The 22,324-nt window shown below is 41.6% G+C and overlaps 1 protein-coding gene across 3 annotated transcripts in view; it reads left to right on the top strand.

The window, feature by feature from the left end:
* Positions 1-22,324, top strand: part of FAM13C (family with sequence similarity 13 member C) — a 161,017-nt gene that overhangs the window by 94,241 nt on the left and 44,452 nt on the right. For 2 of the 3 annotated variants that reach the window (XM_016185685.2, XM_060190209.1), the window contains one exon: positions 12,045-12,192. In XM_016185685.2, the coding sequence (XP_016041171.2) occupies positions 12,045-12,192 (148 nt within the window). The remainder of the gene's footprint in view (positions 1-12,044; positions 12,193-22,324) is intronic. The other variant, XM_007517389.3, reaches the window with a different exon arrangement.

The following is a 22,324-nucleotide window of genomic DNA, read 5'->3' as shown; positions in this document are numbered from 1 at the left end:
TTGGGCCAACCAGCATCTCAACAACTATCTGTCCACATTTATACATAGTTGCCCCCTTTTTCTGATTCAATCCTCTCTTCCCCTCTAAACCACTCATGACATTGTAGCTACCTCCATATGTCCCTCTCCTTTTCCTTCTCTCTCTCTGGGTGCTGATGGAGCTGGAGTGCAGAGTCCTCTTATCTTCATCCTATCACTTCTCCCCCCTCTGGGAGTATGGGTCAAGGTTGTTTATGTGGAAGATAGGAGTCCTGGCTTCTGTAGCTGCTTCTCTGCTGAGCATGGGCTTTGACAGATCAATCCATACCCCCAACCTGTTCCTGTCTTTCCCTAGTGGACCAGAGATCTGGAGATGGGAAGGTCCAGGACACACTGAGGAGGTCATTTGTCCAGAGAAGTCAGGGTGGAGTCATGGTAACATTGGTAACTTGGTGTCTGAAGGGTGTCATGGCCCAAGTTGAGACAAGATGGTTACTGAATATGACCTGCCATATATTTTTTTTACCCCCCTCATATTAATTAAATAGTGATTTATATGACTACAAGTCAATAGGAGTGTACATAAACTCCTGCTATATTTATAGATGAAAGCTGGTAGTTTACCTCATATCATTTGTGTTTTTATAACTTCTGGAAGAATCCTTGATATCTACTATTCAATGAATTTTCGACATGGAAGAGGTTAAGGTAGTTACCCTAGCAGGAAAGGAAAAAAAAAAAAAAAAAAACACCTGCAGATCTGAGTAATTGGACAGCTTGCCCACAGAAACAGAATGAGTCAGTGGCAAATTTGAGATTACAAGCTCCAGTGGGAGGGGGGGTCTCTACTGTGCCCACATTTTACTGAGTTTAGACTTTAAGTGAAATGTATTTGAGGGCTAAAAGAAATTCCAACCTAAATACTCATAAAAAAGTAACCACATGCATTAAAACAGAGACTAGAATTGCAAATGTTAGAAGTATAATGCATGTGCTGGAAGAAATGGTTTGTTGGAAGGAGACTACCCATCTGACTATCTGAGCTTCAGAGTAGTTCAAGTACTAGCAACTCCAAAAAGAAAATGATTGGATTCTTTCTGAGTGGAAAATGAGACACGTGTGGTTTTTAGAAAAGAAAGAATATCTTATCCAGAAAAACTCCAGGTCCTGAACTGAAATATGAGTTCATGAAACACTATTTTCTCCCAAACATCTTATTCTCATTTCTTACTTAACATCACACAGCTCTCACATGTGGTGCAACTAAATACAGAATCCCACCTTTCTGGATTGAAACCATCTGAATTAAAGGAAATTAATTTCAGGTTTTCATTCCTTGTGGAAAGATTGCCCTGGTTAGCTGTGACCATGAAGCATGAGCTCAAATTGACATGGTCAGGTACACAGGCTCCTGTGCTAAATAGGAATGTATGTGGACCCAAGGTCTGATCGATGGGGTAAGCAGTTAATTGTATTTATATATATATTGAGTTTTGTAACTACTCTCTGACCTAATTCAGCTGTCTGGCCCTATTCTTAACTCTGACAACATCTTCCCAGACAATATTTTTAGCCCACTTGAATGTTAATTATCATATTCAAGCAAAAATTACTAACACCATGGGCCTCTTGGAACATACCTAAAATAGATTTCCTAGCTTCTCTCCACCCTAATATGCACATTTTCATCTAGTCTATTCCTACTCTATGGTTCTTGTTTATTAAACGTTTTGTCTTACTTTATATCACACTGCCTTTCAGCCACCAAGTTGCAGATGCTGCTATGATTCCATCCTGACTTCCCTGGGCAGACAACTTTACCCAGGTATACCAGAACCTTCCCTCGCCACAGACCTACTCCACTAGGGAAAGGCAGAAACAGGCTGGAGGGATGGATCCTTGTAAGGAATCCCATATGGTTTGGCAAGACCACTCAAAGCAGTCCAAGAGGCAAAACTACCGCGTCTCTGAAAACTTCAAACTTTGTACTTCATGTTCCAGAGCTTCCAACACTCAGGGGGACCTACAAAGAGGTTAATGAGGGTGAAGAAAGCAAAGATTCAGGTCAAAGCTGTAACCCCTGGTGGATGTAGGACTAGTCAGCAACACTGGTAACATTTAGAGATACTGAGGCCCTAGGGGATAGGGGCATTCTTCACTGTGGACCTCAGACCTCCTACAACTTAGTACCCCAGACCAGCCTGAGAGGACACATCTTTTACAAATTCCCCATTGACTTTCACACATGTGAAAGGTTTCTGAACCTGGACAGCAAAGTGGCTTCAAACAGGTTACTCGGAAATGCTGTCGCAGTAGTACTTACACTCTCCAGGAAAGCCACACCAATATATAGTGGCATTCTTTTCATTTCTCGACTCTGCTTCTAGTCACTGTACTGGGTATGCCAGTAAACAGTGAAGCAATCATTCTGCAATTTTAGAACTACAAAGAGTCAATAAACTAGTGGACAAATAAAAATAGAATATTGTGATAAGTGTCAGAAAGGAAATAAACAAGATGCTAACAGAAATTGGATAAGACAAAAAGCACAACTGGCTTGTGAGTTGGAGCGAAATTTGATATGAAGCCACCAGCTAAGTGTGACCTGGTGGGAGCAGCATCAGAGAGCTAGTGGTGCAAGGTAGGGAGGAGTCCGTGGCGTATGCTTGGAGAATCTGAGCTTCAGGGAAGAAAATGGTAAAGTAGTAACGCGGACTCAGTTGTAGCCCCCTCTTTGAGATTTCTGACCTGATTTTGCTTCCTGTCATCACAGAGAATCAATCAGCAGAGGCAGGGGTAGAGAGCATCTTGATTATGCAAAGACACTCTCATGCCTGAGGCTCCCAAGTCCCAGGTTCATTTCTCCATAGCACCATCAGCCAAAGCTCAGCAGTGCTCTGGTAAAATAAATTAAAAAATAAAAACAGAGAATGAATTTAGTAATTCTAAGTTTAGAGTTCTTAGCTTAGGCAAGGGATCAGAGAGGACCACCAGGCCTAGTCATAGAAATTAAATGTCATCTGTTTGTGTTCTCCACAGAATGATCTGCACACGAAGGTACCTTGGATAGCATTCACCCATTCAGCCTGTGTGGGTGTTCTCTATTCCACCCCAACTCAAGTGGGACCTGGTAATTGTAGAGGAGAGAAAATGACTAGAGTATTTCTAAAATAAGTGGCATATTTTCCATGATGTGAAAGAGAGAAATTGGCGTCTAGAAGAACACACCCAGGTTTCATGACTGGCTACCTTATTTTGTAAACAGATGGGGCTGGGGGAAGTTAGAAAATATTGTCTTGCTTTAGAGTATCCACCAGATTGGGATGGGTTTTCCTCAATATTGACTCAGGGAGACTCTGAGTCTAAACTTGGAAAAGTTCTAGCAGGTTGCCTGAGGGGTGAGCTGGAGACAGGACAGCCTCCTCCAGAGTGATGGTTATAGTGGGGAGAGGCCTGCTTTGGGCTTTCTGTTGGACTACAAGGACTTACTGCCCTTCAGCTTTTGTGCATGGTGAAACTATGTTCTCGTATTAAAGGTCACTAAGTCAGATGGGATCTAAGAGTGAAATAGCTGCTTACAAACTCCCCAAACTCGCTACTTCTTTCCTCCATAGCCATGGACAGTAATAACTGTCATCACTGCTTCCTTTGTTTGTTTATTAACTGTCTCCCCACTAACATGGAAACTCCATGAACAAGAGGCCAGCAACAGCCCCACACATTTGAGTCTAATATGGCTCTTCATGCTTTAAAGGCTGTTTGGACCTCTGGGGGCACACGGCCCTTGCAAGTCTGGAGCCAGTTTCTCTGGACTTTCTCAAGGGCAGCTCTGCAGGGCTCAGGCCTGGTCTGACAGACTGGATGACTCCCTTCCCTCACCGGTGAGAAGGATGAGGTGTATGTGACAGTCACAATTGCTCATGAATAAAGTCACTCCATTGTCCATCTTCATCTCCAGTCGCCAAGAGTTCTGTCCCTTTATACGCTCACCCCACAAAGTGTTTCTAAGTCCCTGTCATCTGGTCAGGAAGGCCTACAGGTGAACTGTATGTGGGGTGGGCAGCCAATTGTCCTCAGGTAATGGGTCAGTTTAGGTGAGAAGGAATATGGTGGGCAACAACGGGTCTACAGCATTTAGTCCGTTCTCTTCTTTCCTCCTCTCTCTTCTCTTCAACTTAGAGCAGCGTATGCTTTCTGTTTTGCATCTCCTCTCGCTTCTGTTTACCACCTCATTCTTTCCTATTTCCTTTTTCTTAATTTTTTTACTACATTTATTTATTTATTTATTGGATAGGCACAGCCAGAAATCGAGAAGGAAGGGAAAGATAGGGAGGAGGAGAGACAGAAAGACAGCTGCAGCACTGCTTCACCGCTTGCAAACTTTTCTCCCTGCAGGTGGGGACTGGGCACTTGAACCCAGGTCCTTGAGCATTATAACACGTGCACCCAACTCGGTGCGCCACCACCTGGCCCTTTTCTTTCCTATTTCTTTAAGCTTCGTTCCCACCTAGCATCTCAGAGAGCAATAAACCAGCTATGCAAAAGGATGTCCTTTGATATTCAGTCTTTTGTGTTAAGTAATCACAAACAAGAGAGATTTTTCATTCTCAGTCCAAGCACTGCTGTATCATTCTAGCATATGTGGCGTCAGGCATGAAACCCATGATCTTACACAACTGAGTCCTGTTCTCCACCATCGCACCAGCTCCCTGGCTGATATCATCAGTCTTATTTATGGCCTCTACAGCAGGCTTCCTTCTGCTTTTTTGAAAATTTTATTTATAAAAAGGAAACACTGACAAGAGCCATAGGATAAGAGGGGTACAACTCCACACAATTCCCACCACCAGAACTCCGTATCCCATCCCCTCCGATGAAAGCTTTCCTGTTCTTTAACCCTCTGGGAGTATGGACCCAAGGTCATTGTGGGATGCAGAAGGTGGAAGGTCTGGCTTCTGTCATTGCTTCCCCGCTGAACATGGGTGTTGGCAGGTCGATCCACACTCCCAGACTGTCTCTCTCTCTTCCCCTAGTGGGTCAGGGCTCTGGGGAAGTAGGGCTCCAGGACACATGGGTGGGGTCGTCTGCCCAGGGAAATCCGCTTGGCATCATGGTAGCATCTGGGACCTGGTGGCTGAAAAAGAGAGTTAACATATAGAGCCAAACAAATGCCGGCCACAGAGGAGGCAGGAGGGAAAGAGGGAAGAGAACAGCCTCATCGCTACTTGCAGCTATAATTGGGTCTCAGGACAACATGCCCTGAATGTGAACTCCTGTACTTTGGCGCAGCCTAATGTTTGGCTCTTTGTGTTACTTGAGCACTTTTTCAGTTCCGCAGTCACTTTCTAAGCACCCATTTGCCGGGGCTAGCGTCTTGGGCAGGAGAGAGGATCCAGGAACCAAGCTCGCGGCGGTAGCAATACAAACCTTTATTCATGTGGGAGTCCCAGAGTCAGGTGTGAGTGCAGCAGGTTAAGCCACGTGGCACCAACCTCAATGGCCGGTCCGCCTCCCCCTGCACATCTGGCCTCCCCTAGGTCGGGAAGTGGAAGAAAAAGAAACCAGAAACGGAAGTGGCTTTTATCACACCATAAGTGGGAGGGGCTGGAAATGGTAGAGGCTTCCCTAGCAACCGTTGCCAGGGATTCAGTTGGAGGGAATTAGCAATTCCCTGTGGAGACTTAGGAAGGAGACCTTTAGTCATAAGACAAAGCGGAAGATTGGTATGTAGATAATAATACTAGCATGGAAATAGGGTGGCTTGTAGGCCCTGCCAAGCTTGACCACATCTGCACAATCTCCCAACACCCACTCAGTGATAGACTTCGTGCCTTCACCCTCAGTGTACACACACACACACACGACTACTTCTTTTTTCTCCTGTGAGGCAACATAGAATTCATTTAGGTTGATGCAGGAGAGAGAGGAGAAGGGCAGGGAGTGGTCCTGGGAGGGAAAAGTGACCTCTCATGTGACTGGCATGATGTTCAGTGGTCTCTGAAGCTTAGAGATACTTTAACAGCTATACCATCCAGTCCCTATGTGTCTGCCATATTCTGTGCCTGTTTTTCCATGCCTGACCTCACTTAATCCTTAGAGCAACATAGTAGAATAGATGTCATTGTCATTGTTGCTATTTCCTATGTTGGCTGGTAAATAAACAGGTTGCATGATAACCAGTAAACTCTTTATTTGAGGGACCAGCGCACATGGTTAAACACTCTACACAAGGATGCGAGTTCAAGCCCCTGGTCCCCACCTGCAGGGGGGAAGCGTCACAAGTGGCGAAGCAGTGTTACAGGTGTCTCTCTGTCTCTCTCCATCTCTACCTCCCCCTCCTCTCTCAATTTCTGTCTCTATCCAATCTGTCTAAATAAATAATATATTTTTTATTTATTAATCCCTCTTTATTTGATATGGACTGGTCAGTGATCCAATTGATTGAGCCCACAAATTATCATGCAGGGAGATGCAGGTTCAAGGCCCTGCAGTGGGAAAATTTCATGAGTAGTGAAAGAGTGCAGCAAGAATCTCTCTTTCTCTGCTCCCCATTGCCCTGTCTATTTCTCTCTGTCCATATAAGAATGAAAAAAATGGGGGGGGGCATGGAAAAGGCCACTGGGAATAGTGGAGTTGCCATGCAGACAACTATAGGGTTTCCTGAATGAAACTATAGTAAAGCACAAACTTCAGGAGGCCGGGCAGTGGCAAACCTGCTTAAGCACTCATATTACAGTGCACAAGGACCCAGGGTCATATTCCTGGACCCCACCTGCAGAGGAGAATGCTTCACGAATGATGAGGCAGGGATGATGGAGTCTCTCTGTCTCTCTTCCTCTCTATCTGCTCCTTTCCTCTCAGTTCCTCTGTCTTTATCCAATAAATGAACAAACAAAAACTAAAAGACCACAGACTTTAGTTTCCTCTATCTTGCCACACCACCAACCTTGGGCATTCATCATTCAATTTCCTAATTTTATGAACTTCACTACTTTAAATATTATTCCTTTTTAAAAAAAATTTATATTTATTTTCCCTTTTGTTGCCCTTGCTGTTTTTTATTGTTGTTGTAGTGATTATTGTTGTTATTGATGTCGTCATTGTTGGATAGGATAGAAAGAAATGGAGAGAGGAGGGGAAGACAGAGAGGAGAGATAGACAGACACCTGCAGACCTGCTTCACTGCTTGTGAAGTGACTCCCCTGCAGATGGGGAGCCGGGGGCTCGAATCGGGATCCTTACGTCCGTCCTTGCGCTTCGTGCCACCTGTGCTTAAACCGCTGTGCTACCTCCCAACTCCCCTATATTATTCCTTTTATAATCAGCTCATTTTACTCAGTGTAATGTTGTCAAGGGCAGTCCATGCTATAACTCTGTCCAATTTTTCTTCCTTTTTGAGCAAAGTAATACCCCACTATGTAGGTCATTTTATTAGTCATCTGTCTAAAGGTACCTGGGTTGTTTCCGCCTTGCCTTAGTCTGCTGGCACTGTATCAGGATTGACCCAAAGAGATACCACAGACTGGATGGCTTAGTAACAGACTGATCTTCTCACACTGCTAAAGGCTGGGAGTGCAGGATCAAGGTGCCTCTCACTTCCATTTTTGAGTGAAGGCCAAAAACAGAACATCTCAGGATATCCTCACATGGCTTTTCTTCTGTGTGTCTATCCCTGCTAGCTCTCTGTACAACTGCCTGTCTCGCTTCCTTTCTCATTCTCCCCCCATTGCTTTCTATTTCTTTTTTTTCTGCTTCACCACTTGTGAAGCGATTCCCCTTGCAGGTGGGGAGCCGAGGGCCTGAACTGGAATCCTTGCTCTTTGCGCCATGTGCGCTTAACCCTCTGTGCTACCGCACCACCTCCCATCTCTTTTTTAAAATTTTTTTTTATATTTATTATTTATTTTCCCTTTTGTTGCCCTTTTAAAAATTGTTGTTGCAGTTATTATTATTGTTGTTATTGATGTCATTGTTGTTGGATAGGACAGAGAGAAATGGAGAGAGGAAGGGAAGACAGAGAGGGGGAAAGACAGACACCTGCAGACCTGCTTCACCGCCTGTGAAGCGACTCCCCTGCAGGTGGGGAATCGGGGGCTCAAACTGGGATCCTTATGCTGGTCCTTGCGCCCGACTCCCCCCATCTCTTTCTTTATAAGAATTTCACTCTGGGGAGTCAGGCAGTAGCGCAGCGGGTTAAGCGCACGTGGCACAAAGAGCAAGGATCCCGGTTCGAGTCCCCAGCTTCCACCTGCAGGGGGCTCTATTCACAAGCAGTGAAGCAGGTCTGCAGGTGTCTATCTTTCTCTCCCTCTTTCTGTCTTCCCCTCTTCTCTCCATCCTATCTGGAAACAAGGACATCAGTAACAACAATAATAACCACAACGATGATAAAAACAACAACCAACAAAGGCAACAAAAAGGAAAATAAGTAAATAAATTAGAATTTCACTTGGTTTGAATCAAGGCCTCCTTTTTATAACCTCATTTTACCTTCTTTGCCTTTTTAAAGATCTTTTCCCCACCCTAAGTTCATATTGGAGGTGAGAGCTTCAACATATCAATTTGAGGGAGACATCGTTTATTTTATCATACCACTCTTAGTTGCTAGAAATAATGTTGCCGTGAATATCGCTATAGAAATAACCTTTGGGGAGCCAGCAAAATAGTTCAGTTGGATAGACTGCTATTTTGCATGTGTGTGACATGCCACCACATTGAAAAAGAAAGCGTCAGTGCTATGGCCTCTCACTCTCACTTTACCTGTCTGTCTCTACTTTAAAAATAAATAAATAAATAAATAAATAAATAAATAAGGGGGGTGGGGTGGTGGCGCACCTAGTTGAGCAAGTTATAATGAGCAAGGACCAGGTTCGAGGACCCAGTCTCCACTTGCAGAGAGAAAGCTTTGCGAGTGGTGAAGCAGTGTTGTAGGTGTCTGTCTGCCTCTTTCTCTCTCTCCCCCTATCTTCCCCTTCCCTCTCAATTTCTGGCTGTCTCTATCCAATAAATAGATAGTAATAAAAAAGTTAAACAAATAAATAAATAAGTAAATAAAAGTAAAAATGTTTGGTGGGCTCCCTGCTTCCAATTCTTTTGATGTATATATGATTCCTTTTATTGATGTTATATACCAGGGAGACTGGAGCACCCTTTTGGAATGTGTGATGCAGAGACTTCAACTTTAGCACCTCACACATACAAGTCCTGCTCTCTACCTGCTGAGTCACCTGCCTGGAGACATCCTGGCATTCTGTCATCATTTTTAGAATAGATCCACTCTCTCTGAGAGGTCATGTTAATTTCTAGACTCTCCCGGGGTTGGGGCGATGTGCCTAGAGTCAGTCTTCCTGCCTCCAAGATGCTTGGTTACTATTTTCCCAGAAACTTTATGCCTTTTGCTCCTTCTGATCCTCTTGCCAGCAATCCTGAGCACTTGCTTCCACACTTGTTTGCTGATAAAGCATGCCAGAAGGGAGCAAGAAGCTGTAAAGGATGACCTGGTGTTTAGTACATGCTTTATCTGACCTGCGAGCTGTCAGGCAGCTGCTGAGTGCTGAGTGTGGGCATTTGTGTTCAGGTCTTGTCCTACCTCTGCATAGACAAACGTAGAAACTTGATCAGGTTTAGGGCACTTTCTAAATGGTCAGTATGCACCAGATTTAAGATTTTTTAAAAATTTAATATTGATTGATATGGTTGTAGGATAAGGGAGACAATTCCACACAGATTCCACCACCAGAGTTCTATATCCCGTCCATTAGAAACTTCCCTATTCTTTATCCCTCTGGGGGTATGGACCCAGGGTCATTCTGGGGTACAGAAGGTGGAAGGTCTGGCTTCTGTAATTGCTTCCCTGCTGAGCATGTGCGTTTAAGATGCTTTTTAATGGGCAGCATAGGAAACATTGCTGTTGGTACACATTTAATCACATGAACAGAACAGCTAAAGATCAGAATGCGGCATGTGAGGTGATGTGGGGAGTAATTGTTCAGAAGATATGGCATAAGTTGGGCGTAGTACAAGTTAAGCGCATGTGGAACAAAGCACAAGGATGGGCATAAGGATCCCGGTTTGAGCCCCGGCTCCCCACCTGCATGTCTGCAAGTGTCTGTCTTTCTCTCCCCTTCTCTGTCTTACCCTCATCTCTCCATTTCTCTCTATCCTATCTAAAAACGATGACATCAACAACAACAATAAAATTTTTTTTAAAAGGAGATATGATATAAAAGTAAATTTGGGGGCTGGGCAGTGGTGTAGCAGGTTAAACTCACATAGTACTAAGCATAAGGACCCAAGCATAAGGACCCCTGGGTTCGAGCCCTCGGCTCCCCATCTGTGGGGGTGGGGGTGGGTGCACCTCACTTCACAAATGGTGAAGCAGGTCTGCAGGTGTCTGTCTTTCTCTCTTGCTTTTCATTTTCCCTCCCCTCTCAATTTCTCTCTGTCCTATCCAATTAAAAAAACATGGAAAAAATATCCGCCAGGAGCAGTCCTGGCACCAAGCCTCAGAGATAACCCCAGAGGCAAGAAATGTAAAATGTTAATATGTGCGAGAGTTGAAGCTGGGTTTGTGACTCTTGTAGAGTTTGTGTGAAATGTGTAGAAGGTGGTTGGTAGTCTGTGTGTATAAAGTGGTGGTGGCAGTTTCTGTGGTAGGGATCAAAAAAGATGTGTGAGGGGTACAAAAGAGAAGGAAGGAGAGAGAGAGAGATTGAGAGAGAGAGAGGGAGAGAGAGGTGTATGCCGGTGTGTGCGTGTGTGTGTGTGTGTGTGTGTGTGTGTGTGTGTAATGGAGCATTTACATATAACCTAAAGATTTGGAGAATAGGGAGTGAAGAATACGGGATGTGTCTGGATTAGGGGTGTGTGTGTGTGTGTGTGTGTGTGTGTGTGTGTGTGTGTGTTGAAAGGTCTGAGTAGAAGGATCCCTCCCCCACCCCACCCCCCAGGTAACCACCTTGGACGCTGGTCGGTGGAGTAGCCGCTGGGACCTGCAGTTCTTTTCCATTGTGGGCGAGCAGCATGCTCACAGGGGCTCAGGCATGACTCACTTTCACCTGGTCTGGTCAGAAGAATTAATTCTCTGGGCATCTGCATCATAGCAGGAGGTGTGCGTCAGTCAGTATGACTGGGTAATCAGCACCAGGGAGAAATGAAAAAATGAAGAGGATGAGAGGGGTGGTTGTAACGGGCATTTTGGAAGATATATTGTTTCCTCTTCACTGTCTGGGTCATAATAAATGATCAAGGTCATCTCTCTCTCCTTCCTTTTTTTTTTCTTGGCAAAAGGCAGATGTAACCATTCTGTGTGAGAGAAGTAACTTCAGAAAACACACATGCACACACACACACGCACACACACCACACACACGCGCACACACACACACACGCACACACATGCACACACACACATGCACACACACCACACACACACATGCACACACACCACACCACACACGCACACACACACGCACATACACCACACCACACACACACGCACACACACACACCACACACACACACACACACACACACACACAGACATGGAAAGATGCAACTAAGGAAGCCTTGAAGCATCTCCCAGATACCAGGCAGCCTCTGCATCAGTAACTCTGTGTGCACTGCAGTGGGCTGCGGACTTTGCAGCAGAGGGATGCTGGCTTTTCTGAATGGTGTCCTGGGAGGGGCCTCCTGTCATCTGCTCCTGATGTCAGCACAATGAATGGAGCACTCCGTAAAATATAAAGCCTCAAGCACCCGGGAAACAGCTACTTTCTCAGATTGGTTCCCCGAGTGCTGCGTCTTTTGCTGACGAACTCACCAGCCCCATGTGTCACTGACAATCCGTAGACGCTAGGATTTTAAATGATCCAGGCACTCAGGCTGCATGTGGAATGATGCATATCTGATATTGGTACAGCCAGCTCTGGTGGAAACAGCTGTGGCCAGGCCCCTCTTCTGTCCGGCATTGAAGAAAGGTGTCAGGAAGAGCCGTGGACCCGCCTGTGCCTGTTGGGTTTTAGGCACCTCTTGACGCGAGCCTCATGTTCTGTTTTTGCTGGCAGAATTCCTTGCTCAAGCTTCAAGCCCTGGAGACTGATCTGTGCTCTACATTTCTGACAAACCAGGAAGAAGCTGCTCAGCTGCATGGAGTCAAAGACCCAGCTCCAGTGTCCACCCCGAGAGTGCCAGCGGAAGGGACAGAGACTGCAGGTAAGAGACCCGGCTGGGGGAGGTTCTCATTTGTACTTTGAAGAGAGTTCAGTCTCTCGCTGCCACACCCACAACCTGGTTGCCTGGTGCAGTGTGCAAGCTGAGGAGGCACTGGAGTTCCACCGGGCTGGTGAGAGAAGACGAGAGAGAATCAAGGTATGCACTAATGTAGAGCTTTCTCTCCACCTGGGGACAAGAGTCAGACTTACATAAATGGGTACCAGGTGGAAAACAGCAATTGCAATTACCGAGCCTTCATTTTTCTCTTTGGTCTCCTGTGATAAGAGGGTTGTGGTTATTTTACATCACTGGTATTTTGAGGTACCAAGGAGGGGTCCCTGGAGGTGAGTGTGGCAGTTCATTCTGATCCCATGACATCAAATGTTTAGCATTGCTCAAAACATTAATGCAAGTTTCCAGATTGCTTTCATTTGTCTGTTAGTGACTCGAGCTGTAGTGCCAGGAAGGGAGACTAGCAAGAGGAAGGAAAACTAATACTCCCAAGAAGAATTTTGACAGGAGAGAGACGTTCATGTACAAGAGTAGGAGAAAGAGTACACACAACGATTAGAGCTTTGTAGACCAGTGTCTAGGCGGGTGGTAAGATGTGCATATAGTTGAGCTTTCTTCTTGAAATACCCTTAGGAAGGAGGTAAATGTAAAGATTCACAGAAGGATTTCAACTCCATTAGCAGTGGTACATGTGAGGCATTACTGTGTGAAATAGATCCACATGGTGGGCAAAACCGTCATCCTTAGTGGTTGAATATTGGTTGAGTGGCTGTAGATCGCTAATGTAGCTCCTGTTATTATTGAAGCTTTTCATAATCTGAGATTTTCTATTCTTAGATAGCTATACCATAGTATACTATACTATCCAACACTATGCTAATAATACTATACTATCCAACACTATACTATACTATCCAACACTATGCTAATAATACTATACTATACCATACTATACTATCCAACACTATGCTAATAATACTATACTATACTATACTATCCAACACTATACTATACTATACTATACTATACTATACTATACTATCCAACACTATACTATACTATACTATCCAACACTATACTATACTATACTATCCAACACTATACTATACTATACTATACTATACTATACTATACTATACTATACTATACTATCCAACACTATACTATACTATCCAACACTATACTATACTATCCAACACTATACTATACTATCCAACACTATACTATACTATCCAACACTATGCTAATAATACTATACTATACAATCCAACACTATGCTAATAATACTATACTATACTATCCAACACTATGCTAATAATACTATACTATACTATCCAACACTATGCTATACCATATATACTATACTATACCATACTATACTATACTATCCAACATTATGCTATGCTATACTATACTATCCAAAACTATACTATACTATCCAACACTATGCTAATACTATACTATACTATACTATACTATACTATACTATACTATACTATACTATACTATACTATACTATACTGTCCAACACTATACTATACTATACAACACTATACTATACTATACAACAGTACAGTATACTATACTATACTATACTATCCAACACTATACTATACTACACAACACTATACTATCCAACACTATACTATACTATACTATATTATACTATACTATACAACACTATACTATCCAACACTATACTATACTATCCAACACTATGCTATACTATACTATACCATACTATACTATACTATCCAACACTATGCTATACTATCCAACACTATGCTATATTATCCAACACTATACTATACTATACTATACTATACTATACTACACTACACTACACTACACTACACTATACTATACTATACTATGCAGCATTATACTATGCAACACTATACTGTACCATACAACACTATACTATACTATACTATACTATACTATACTATACTATACTATACTATACAGCACTATACTATACCATACAACACTATACTATACTATACCATATAACTCTATTCTATGCTATGCTATGCTATACTATACAACATTATACTATACTATACTATACTATACTATACTATACTATACTATACTATACTATACTATACAGCACTATACTATGCAACACTATACTATACCATACAACACTATACTATACTATACTATACCATATAACTCTATTCTATGCTATGCTATGCTATACTATACAACATTATACTATACTATACTATACTATACTAATACATAATATACAACACTATACTATACTGTAACATATAACACTATTCTATGCTATGCTGTGCTATACTATCCAACACTATACTGTACTATAGTATACCATACTATCTAACACTACACTATACTATACTATACTATACTGACTATACTATACTATACTACACTATACTATACAACACTATACTATACTATATATAATATACAACAATATACTATACAACACTATCTACACTATACCATATATATATACTATACTATCCAACACTATACTATACTATGCTATACTATCCATTATAATACTATACTATACAATATGACACTAGACGATATTATAGTATACAACACTATACCATACTATATATATATATATTATACAACACTATACTATACTATATATACTATACAACACTATACTATACTATAAACTATCTAGACTATACTATACACTATCTATAGTATACTATACTATACTGCACTATACTGACTGCATTGCACGGTTTTGTTAATGTCGCCTCTCTCAAATAAATAAAAAAAAGGTCCCACATTCCTGATCTGAGGTCACTCTGAAGAATTTTCTTTTTGTTTTCTTTCTAGTATTATATCAACTCTGTTAACATAGGACCTCTAAATAGATTTCTGGACTGATACTTGAAAAACTTCATTTTTGTGTGCGTGATGTACAACTCCCTAACTAGATGGAATCAGCACAAATGGCCTTAATTCTACAGAATATTATAGGATCAGAAAAAATTTTCTTTCTTAAAAGTTTAATATCATTTCATGAGTCTTAACTGTTAACAATTGGTTAGTAATTATATATGTAAATATTTAGTATTAAAAGGGCAGTTGATTTTATAAGGATGTCGACATAGTGTGCTATAACCTTTGAAAAGAAACTTGAGGGAGTCCAGTGGTGGTGCAGCGGGTTAAGTGTATGTGGCGCAAAGTGCAAGGACCTGCGCAAGGATCCCAGTTCGAGCCCCCGGCTCCCACCTGCAGGGGGGTCGCTTCACAGGTGGTGAAGCAGGTCTGCAGGTGTCTGTCTTTCTCTCCCCCTCTCTGTCTTCCCCTCCTCTCTCCATTTCTCTGTCCTATCCAACAACAACGACAGTAATAATTACAAGAATAAAACAACAAGGGCAACAAAAGGGGATAAATAAATAAATAAATAAATAAAGCAAACTTGCATACATATAAATTGACATTAAGATTCAACGTTAGACTTGATTTGAAATGACTTAGTTAACTTTTGCTATAGGCATGTGAAATGATAATGTGAGCAAAATTTTATATTCTTGATGTCTTGGGATTAAAATATTGAGTTTTGGGTGGGGGAAATAGCATAATGGTTATGCAAACAGATTCTCATGCCTGAGGCTCCAAAATCCCAGGTTCAGTCCCTCACACCACCATAAGCAAGAGCTGAGCAGTGCTCTGGTGTTTCTCTCTGTCTGCATCTCTCTCAAAAATTGAACAAATAAAATAAAATAAAATATTGAGTTTTAATTTGGTTTTTAAGGTTATAAAGATCAGTCTCTTCTAGTAAAATACTTTAATCCCTTCCTATACTTTTAAATTTATAAAATGGAGATATTGAGAAGACTATCGGATAAGAGGGGTACATTTCCACACAATGGCCACTCCCAGAACTCCGTATCCCATCCCCTCCCCTGATAGCTTTCCTATTCTTTATCCCTCTGGGAGCTTGGACTCAGGGTCATGTGTGGGTTACAGAAGGTGGAAGGCCTGGCTTCTGTAATTGCTTCCCCGCTGAACATGGGCGTTGGCAGGTTGATCCATGCTCTCAGGTTGTCTGTCTCTTTCCTTTGTGGGGCAGGGCTCTGGGAAGGCAGGGCTCCAAGACACATGGGGGGGGGGTCGAATCTAGATATACCTTGCACTTCTACTGATAGTAGGAACAAATTTTAAAGCCCCCATGGAAGAATATGTGCTCTGTAAAGTGCTGACCGTTCCTATGTATTTATTTTAAAAAAAAACTTTTCAAACATTTTTAAAAAGTTTATAGTAAAAGATAAAGATTTTTTTATAAGTACTCCATAAGTATTCGAAAACATGATTTAAATAGACATTACCTTAGATTAAGAGAGAAGAGTTCAGCCTTTCTCAAACTGTCTTTTCAAATATTTTTATTCATTATTGCATAGAGACAGAAAAATTGAGAGGGAAGGGGTAGATAGAGAAAAATAGATACCTGCAGCTTTGCTTCACCACTCTTGACCACCTTCCCCACCCCCGCCTGCCACAGGTGGGGACCAGGAGCTTGACCCAGATTCTTTGCTTTCTTTCTTTTATTTTTATTTTTAAAATGGAAATATTGAAAATACTATAGGATAAGAGGGATACATTTCCATACACTGCCCACCACCAGAGCTCCATATCCAATCCCCTCCCCTGATAGATTTCCTGTTCTTTATCCCGCTGGGAATATGGACCCAGGGTCATTGTGGGATGCAGAAGGTGGAAGGTCTGGCTTCTGTCATTGCTTCCCCGCTGAACATGGGCATTGACAGGTCAATCCAGACTCCCAGCCTGTCTCTGTGTGAATCTACAGTATGTTGCAGCACACTGTGTGTTTCCTCTGTGACGTTTTCTCTTCTTTCTTTCTTTCTTTCTTTCTTTCTTTCTTTCTTTCTTTCTTTCTTTCTTTTCTTTCCTCCCTTCCTTTCTCTTGTCTTTCTTTCTTTCTTTATTCCTTCCTTCCTTCCTTCCTTCCTTTCTTTTTTTTTTTTTTTTTTGCCTCCAGGGTTATCACTGGGGCTCTGTTCCTGCAGTATGAATCCACTGCTCCTGGAGGTCATTTTCCCCCTATTTTTTGCCCTTGTTGTTACTATTGTTATCACTGTTATTCTTGTTAGATAAGACAGGAGAAATTGAGAAAGGAAGGGAAGACAGAGAAAGGGAGAGAAAGATAGACACCTGCAGACCTGCTTCACCACTTGTGAAGCAACCCCCATGCAGGTGGGGAGCTGGAGGCTCAAACTGGGATCCTTATGCAGGTCCTTGCATTTTAAGCCATGTGTGCTTAACCCACTATGCTACCACCTGCCTCTGTGATGTTTTCTAAACATCTAGTCTAGTGTAAAATGGAATGGTTATTGTGTTTTCCACTGCTTGTCATTTTTAAAGTGAGCAGAAGAATCATTTACACTTCATATGATAAGCATAGTAACTCTTGTTCTGTCTGACCTTAGGTGACTAATGGCATGAATTTTTGCCCCAAACTGTCTTCAGAAATGACAAAAAACTTATTATGAGGAAGCATAGTTGCATTTCAATATGTAATTATTTTCTTTTGCTCTGAAATCTTTTTTTTTTCCATTTGGATAAAAGCTTTGCTGCTTATTTCAACTAGTTTGTAAAACATTACTAGTGATTGCATAATGATTAACAAGAATATAAGAAAATGGGTGTACAATTTCATACAGTTCCCACTGCCAGAGTTCCAGTTCACTCACCCCACCCCCACTGGAAACTTCCCCTCATGTCAACTCTCAGAATTCAGTATGAAGTTCTCCCACTAACAAGTTCCAGATGGTCACCAGATCTCTATGATGAAGAAGCTGGCCTGATCACAGTGCTCTTTCAGGAGCACCATGAAATGTGCCCACACTTCAGCTGAAGTTTATATGTTGGTTTCTGGAACAGGGGAATGTATTAAGTACCCAGTATTTGGATCTAATAATTCAAGTATCTGAATATTTCACCTTATCTAGCAGAAGCCCTGACAATTTTTGTAAGTAATTAAGATAGGGTCTCCATGACATCAACCTCAAAAGCTCACAGAATTCCAAATATCTTTAGAAATTTTATTCCTTATGGGCCTATATGTACATCTATTATTTCTAAATCCTCCTTGGACCTTTCTAAATTTTCAGTCTGTGCCACCTGTTGTTTTAACTTATAAAAATTATTTTTGGGAGGAGTCGGGTGGTAGTGCAGTGGGTTAAGTGCACATGGAACAAAACACAAGGACCGGCTTAAGGATCCCGGATCGAGCCCCTGACTCCCCACCTGCAGAGGAGTCATTTCACAGGTGGTGAAGCAGTTCTGCAGGTGTCTATCTTTCTCTCCTCCTCTCTGTCTTCCCCTCCTCTCTCCATTTCTCTCTGTCCTATCTAACAATGACAACATCAATAACAACAATAATAACTACAACAACAATAAAAAACATGGGCAACAAAAGGGAAAATAAATAAATATAAGTTGAAAAATTATTTTCTTGTCAAATATTGGTTCTTTTTAAGAAGTAGTCTTCAAGCAATATTGTTTTGTTTTTTTTTTAGTCTTGGGAACATTTGGCAGGATTTAGGGATGTTTTTGTAGTCACAGTTGCCAGATGAGTCCTATGGGTATCTCACAGAGGTTGGGAATGCTGTTGAATACCCACAGTGCATAGCGTGCCTCTCCACTTCGCCACCACACTGCCCCAACACAGAATTCTGGTTCAAAATGCCAATATTTCAAGCTTTACAAAGTCTGCTCCAGATGTTAAATGCATAACATTAATAATAGCAAGCAATGAGCTCTTTATTTATAGAAAGCCTTATTACTTGGATTATCTTATTTAGTTTTCATAAGAATTCAGTGAGGTAGCTGCCATTATTCTCCCCAGATGAAAGGTGAGAAAATAAACTGGAATGCCAATATAATCTGGTAAATGTCCCACAGCTATTGAGTGGTAGGACATTAGGAGGAAAGGGAGCAGTGGGGTGGGGGGGATTTTTTTTTTCAAAAATCTAAGTGCTGGGGCCAGGCAGTGGCGCACCTGGTTAAGTGCACACATTACAATGTGCAAGGACCTGGGTTCAAGTCCCCAGTCCCCATCTGCAGAGGAAAAGCTTCATGAGTTGTGAAACAGGACTGCAGGTGTCCATCTGTCTCTCTCCCTATCTACCATTTCTTCCCGATCTCTAATAATAAATAAATACAATATTTTAAAAAATCGAAGTGCTTCACCACTGTGTAATTTTCCATCAAGTCTAAATGTTATATCCTCATAGTTCTAATAAATATTTTATTTATTCATTGGATAGAAACAGCCAGAAATTGAAAGAAAGGGGGAAGTAGAGGGGGAGCGAGACACCTGCAGTACATCTTCACCACTTGTGAAACTTTCCCCATGCAGGTGAGGACCAGGGGATTCAGGTCCTTGTGCATTATAACATATGCACTCAACCAGGTGTGCCACCACTCAGCCCCTAAAAGTCATTTTATTGTCCATCCCTTACTCTGTTCCGTTAGGCTGAAGGGACCTAGATTTGTAATTGAATTAGCCTATTGCATCCCCTTTGTTTATTTTCTTTTTAAATATTATATTTATTTTATGTTAATGAGAGAGATTCAGAGAGACACCAGAGCTCAGCTCTGGCTTAAGTTGGTACTGGAGATTGAACCTGGGACCTTGGAGCCTCAGGTACGCAAGTTGTTTGTATAAACATTATGCTATTTTCCCAGCCCTCCTTTATTTCTATGGTCATTTCAACTTCTGATCTAAACGCCCCTGTAGATTTGTATTTACTGGATATTTATTTACTTGATACAATGTATATTCCAGATGGAATCAAACAGTAAAATTTTATTCATCAAATATAGTCATGGATACTACACTATTGTGACACATTACCATTAGGGAAAATCAGGCAAAATGTCCACACCCACAGGTGTGTCTATAATAATCTTAACTTAAACAATGAATCAGGGGCCAGGAGATGATGCAGCTAGTCATGGACAAACACTGTGGTATTAGAATTTGACTTTGAACCCCTTGTCCCCACATGCAGGGTCGAAGGTTTCGTGATGAGTCGCACACTGCTGCACATGTCTCCATGCCTCTATTTCCCTATGTCTTTATGCCTCGTTCTATAGAAAGTAAATAAACAAGGGTCCAGGCAGTTGCACACTCGGTTAAGCACAGGCACTACAGTTCGCAAGGACCTGGCTTCAAGCCCCCTGGTCCCCACCTGCAGGGAGAAAACTTCACAAGTGGTGAAACCAGGGCTGCAGCTGCCTCTCTGTTTACTACCCTCTCTTATCTCCCCCTCCCCTCTCAATTTCTTGGTCTCTATCCAATAATAAATAAAAATAAGTAAATAACCATTTTAAGAAAGATAAACAGTACCTCCTAAATAATGCCCCCCCCCCCAGGATGGGCACCAGCTATTTATAAACTAGTATAATCATGCTTATAGGACCGTTTTGCAGACTTCCAGAAATGGATACCCTTTTCTCGGCCCTTTGTGTCATATCGTATTATTGCGACCTACAAGAACTCCAAAAAATTCCATTCCCTCTCAAACAAATAGTCTGGTGCTTATTATCTGTTAAGAAAGACTTGAGATTTCTCAAACTGCTTTGTCTACTGACCCACAATGAAGCCAACTGTCGCTATGCATTTGCCTTGTGTTCTGTGAACAGCTACTGTGGTTGTTTTGCATTTTACTACTTGACTAAACAGCAGCAGCAGCAGCATCGGAAAACTGAGACTGACTGATGCCACTTGCTCTTCTGTGTCATGTTCAACATATAAAACTAGAATGCAGATATCATCAGTTGTATGGATGTGTTGATCATACAGATATATTTTTTTCTTTTGTTAATTTTTTTATTGCCACCACAGTTATTATTGGGGTGCTGTGCCTGCACAGTGAATCAAATGCTCTTGACTACCATTTTGTTTAGCTTGTTTACACAAGCTAAAACGCATTCAGGTAATATTGCTTACTTGAAAAAAATGCTATCTTTTTAAAAAATAGTTTTATTATCTTCATTTGTTTATTGGATAGAGACAGCCAGAAATTAAGAGGGAAGGGGGTGATAGAGGAGGAGAGACGGAGAGACACCTGCAGCCCTGCTTCACCACTTGTGAAGCTTTCCCCTTGCAGGTGGGGAAGATCATACAGATACTGGTTCAAACCTCTTCGTTGCCTATTAATGCGTAACTTTTGTACTCACTGCAAAATATTTAGTCCAATAATTGTTTGTTTTTGTTTTTAAACAATTTAGGTATGAAAATCATGCCATTGTTGCTTTTTTTTGTAAGCCAAAATAAATTATGTTTATTGACACTATGCTAACCAGAAACATAGGTTTATGTAGAATTAGGTGTTCTCACTGGATGATTTTGAACTGGTTATTTGACCTCTCTATAGCCCAGCTTCCTTTTTAATGAAGAAAAGGGTAGTATCTACTTTTATTTTTATGAGGATGGTGGAGAGAATAATAGCATAAGATATATGAAGCTCTGAGGCCGTCATCCATGGTAATGGTTCAATAAATGTCAACTATCATTATTTCAAAAGGTGGACATTCTCGCCATGTTCTGAGTTTGTATTACGTTTCCTCTGGTTATTAACACTTAGATTTGCCATCAAATATCTACTCTCTCATAACTTTTAACTACTTTCACGATGTAGAAGTGACATTTAGTAGTACTCGTTCCCGAGGTACTCTCTAAGACTTTCCATTTGATTGACATTACATGAGTTTAAGACCTCAAGCTAACGGTATTTATAACAGCAATAACCCAGAGGGCAGACGGCTGAATAATTGCCTCCCATTAAAGTTGAAACTACATTTGTTACCATAAAACCTATCCTGTGTTAAACCTGCTGCTTAACTTGACTAGAAAAGATCCTGAGAATTAGTCATTTTTTCCACGATGCCTTTATAACCATCGTTACTATCTCTAGAATGAGGAGTTTCACATTAACATATTTTTCCCAGAGAAAGCCTGCATTAAGATGCCATTGCGGTGTGACGTGAAGGTTTTAGGTGTGCATCACCGTCCTGACTTTTATCCCTCCCCACCATGCTGACACCTTCTTCTGCTTTCCTTCTGATAAGAATAGCCTTCTAGTAA

The sequence above is a fragment of the Erinaceus europaeus genome, chromosome 1 (genome assembly GCF_950295315.1).
Source record: "Erinaceus europaeus chromosome 1, mEriEur2.1, whole genome shotgun sequence".
NCBI lineage: Eukaryota > Metazoa > Chordata > Mammalia > Eulipotyphla > Erinaceidae > Erinaceus > Erinaceus europaeus.
The sequence above is the reverse complement of the archived record's forward strand: the minus strand, read 5'-3'. Positions and strand labels throughout refer to the sequence as shown.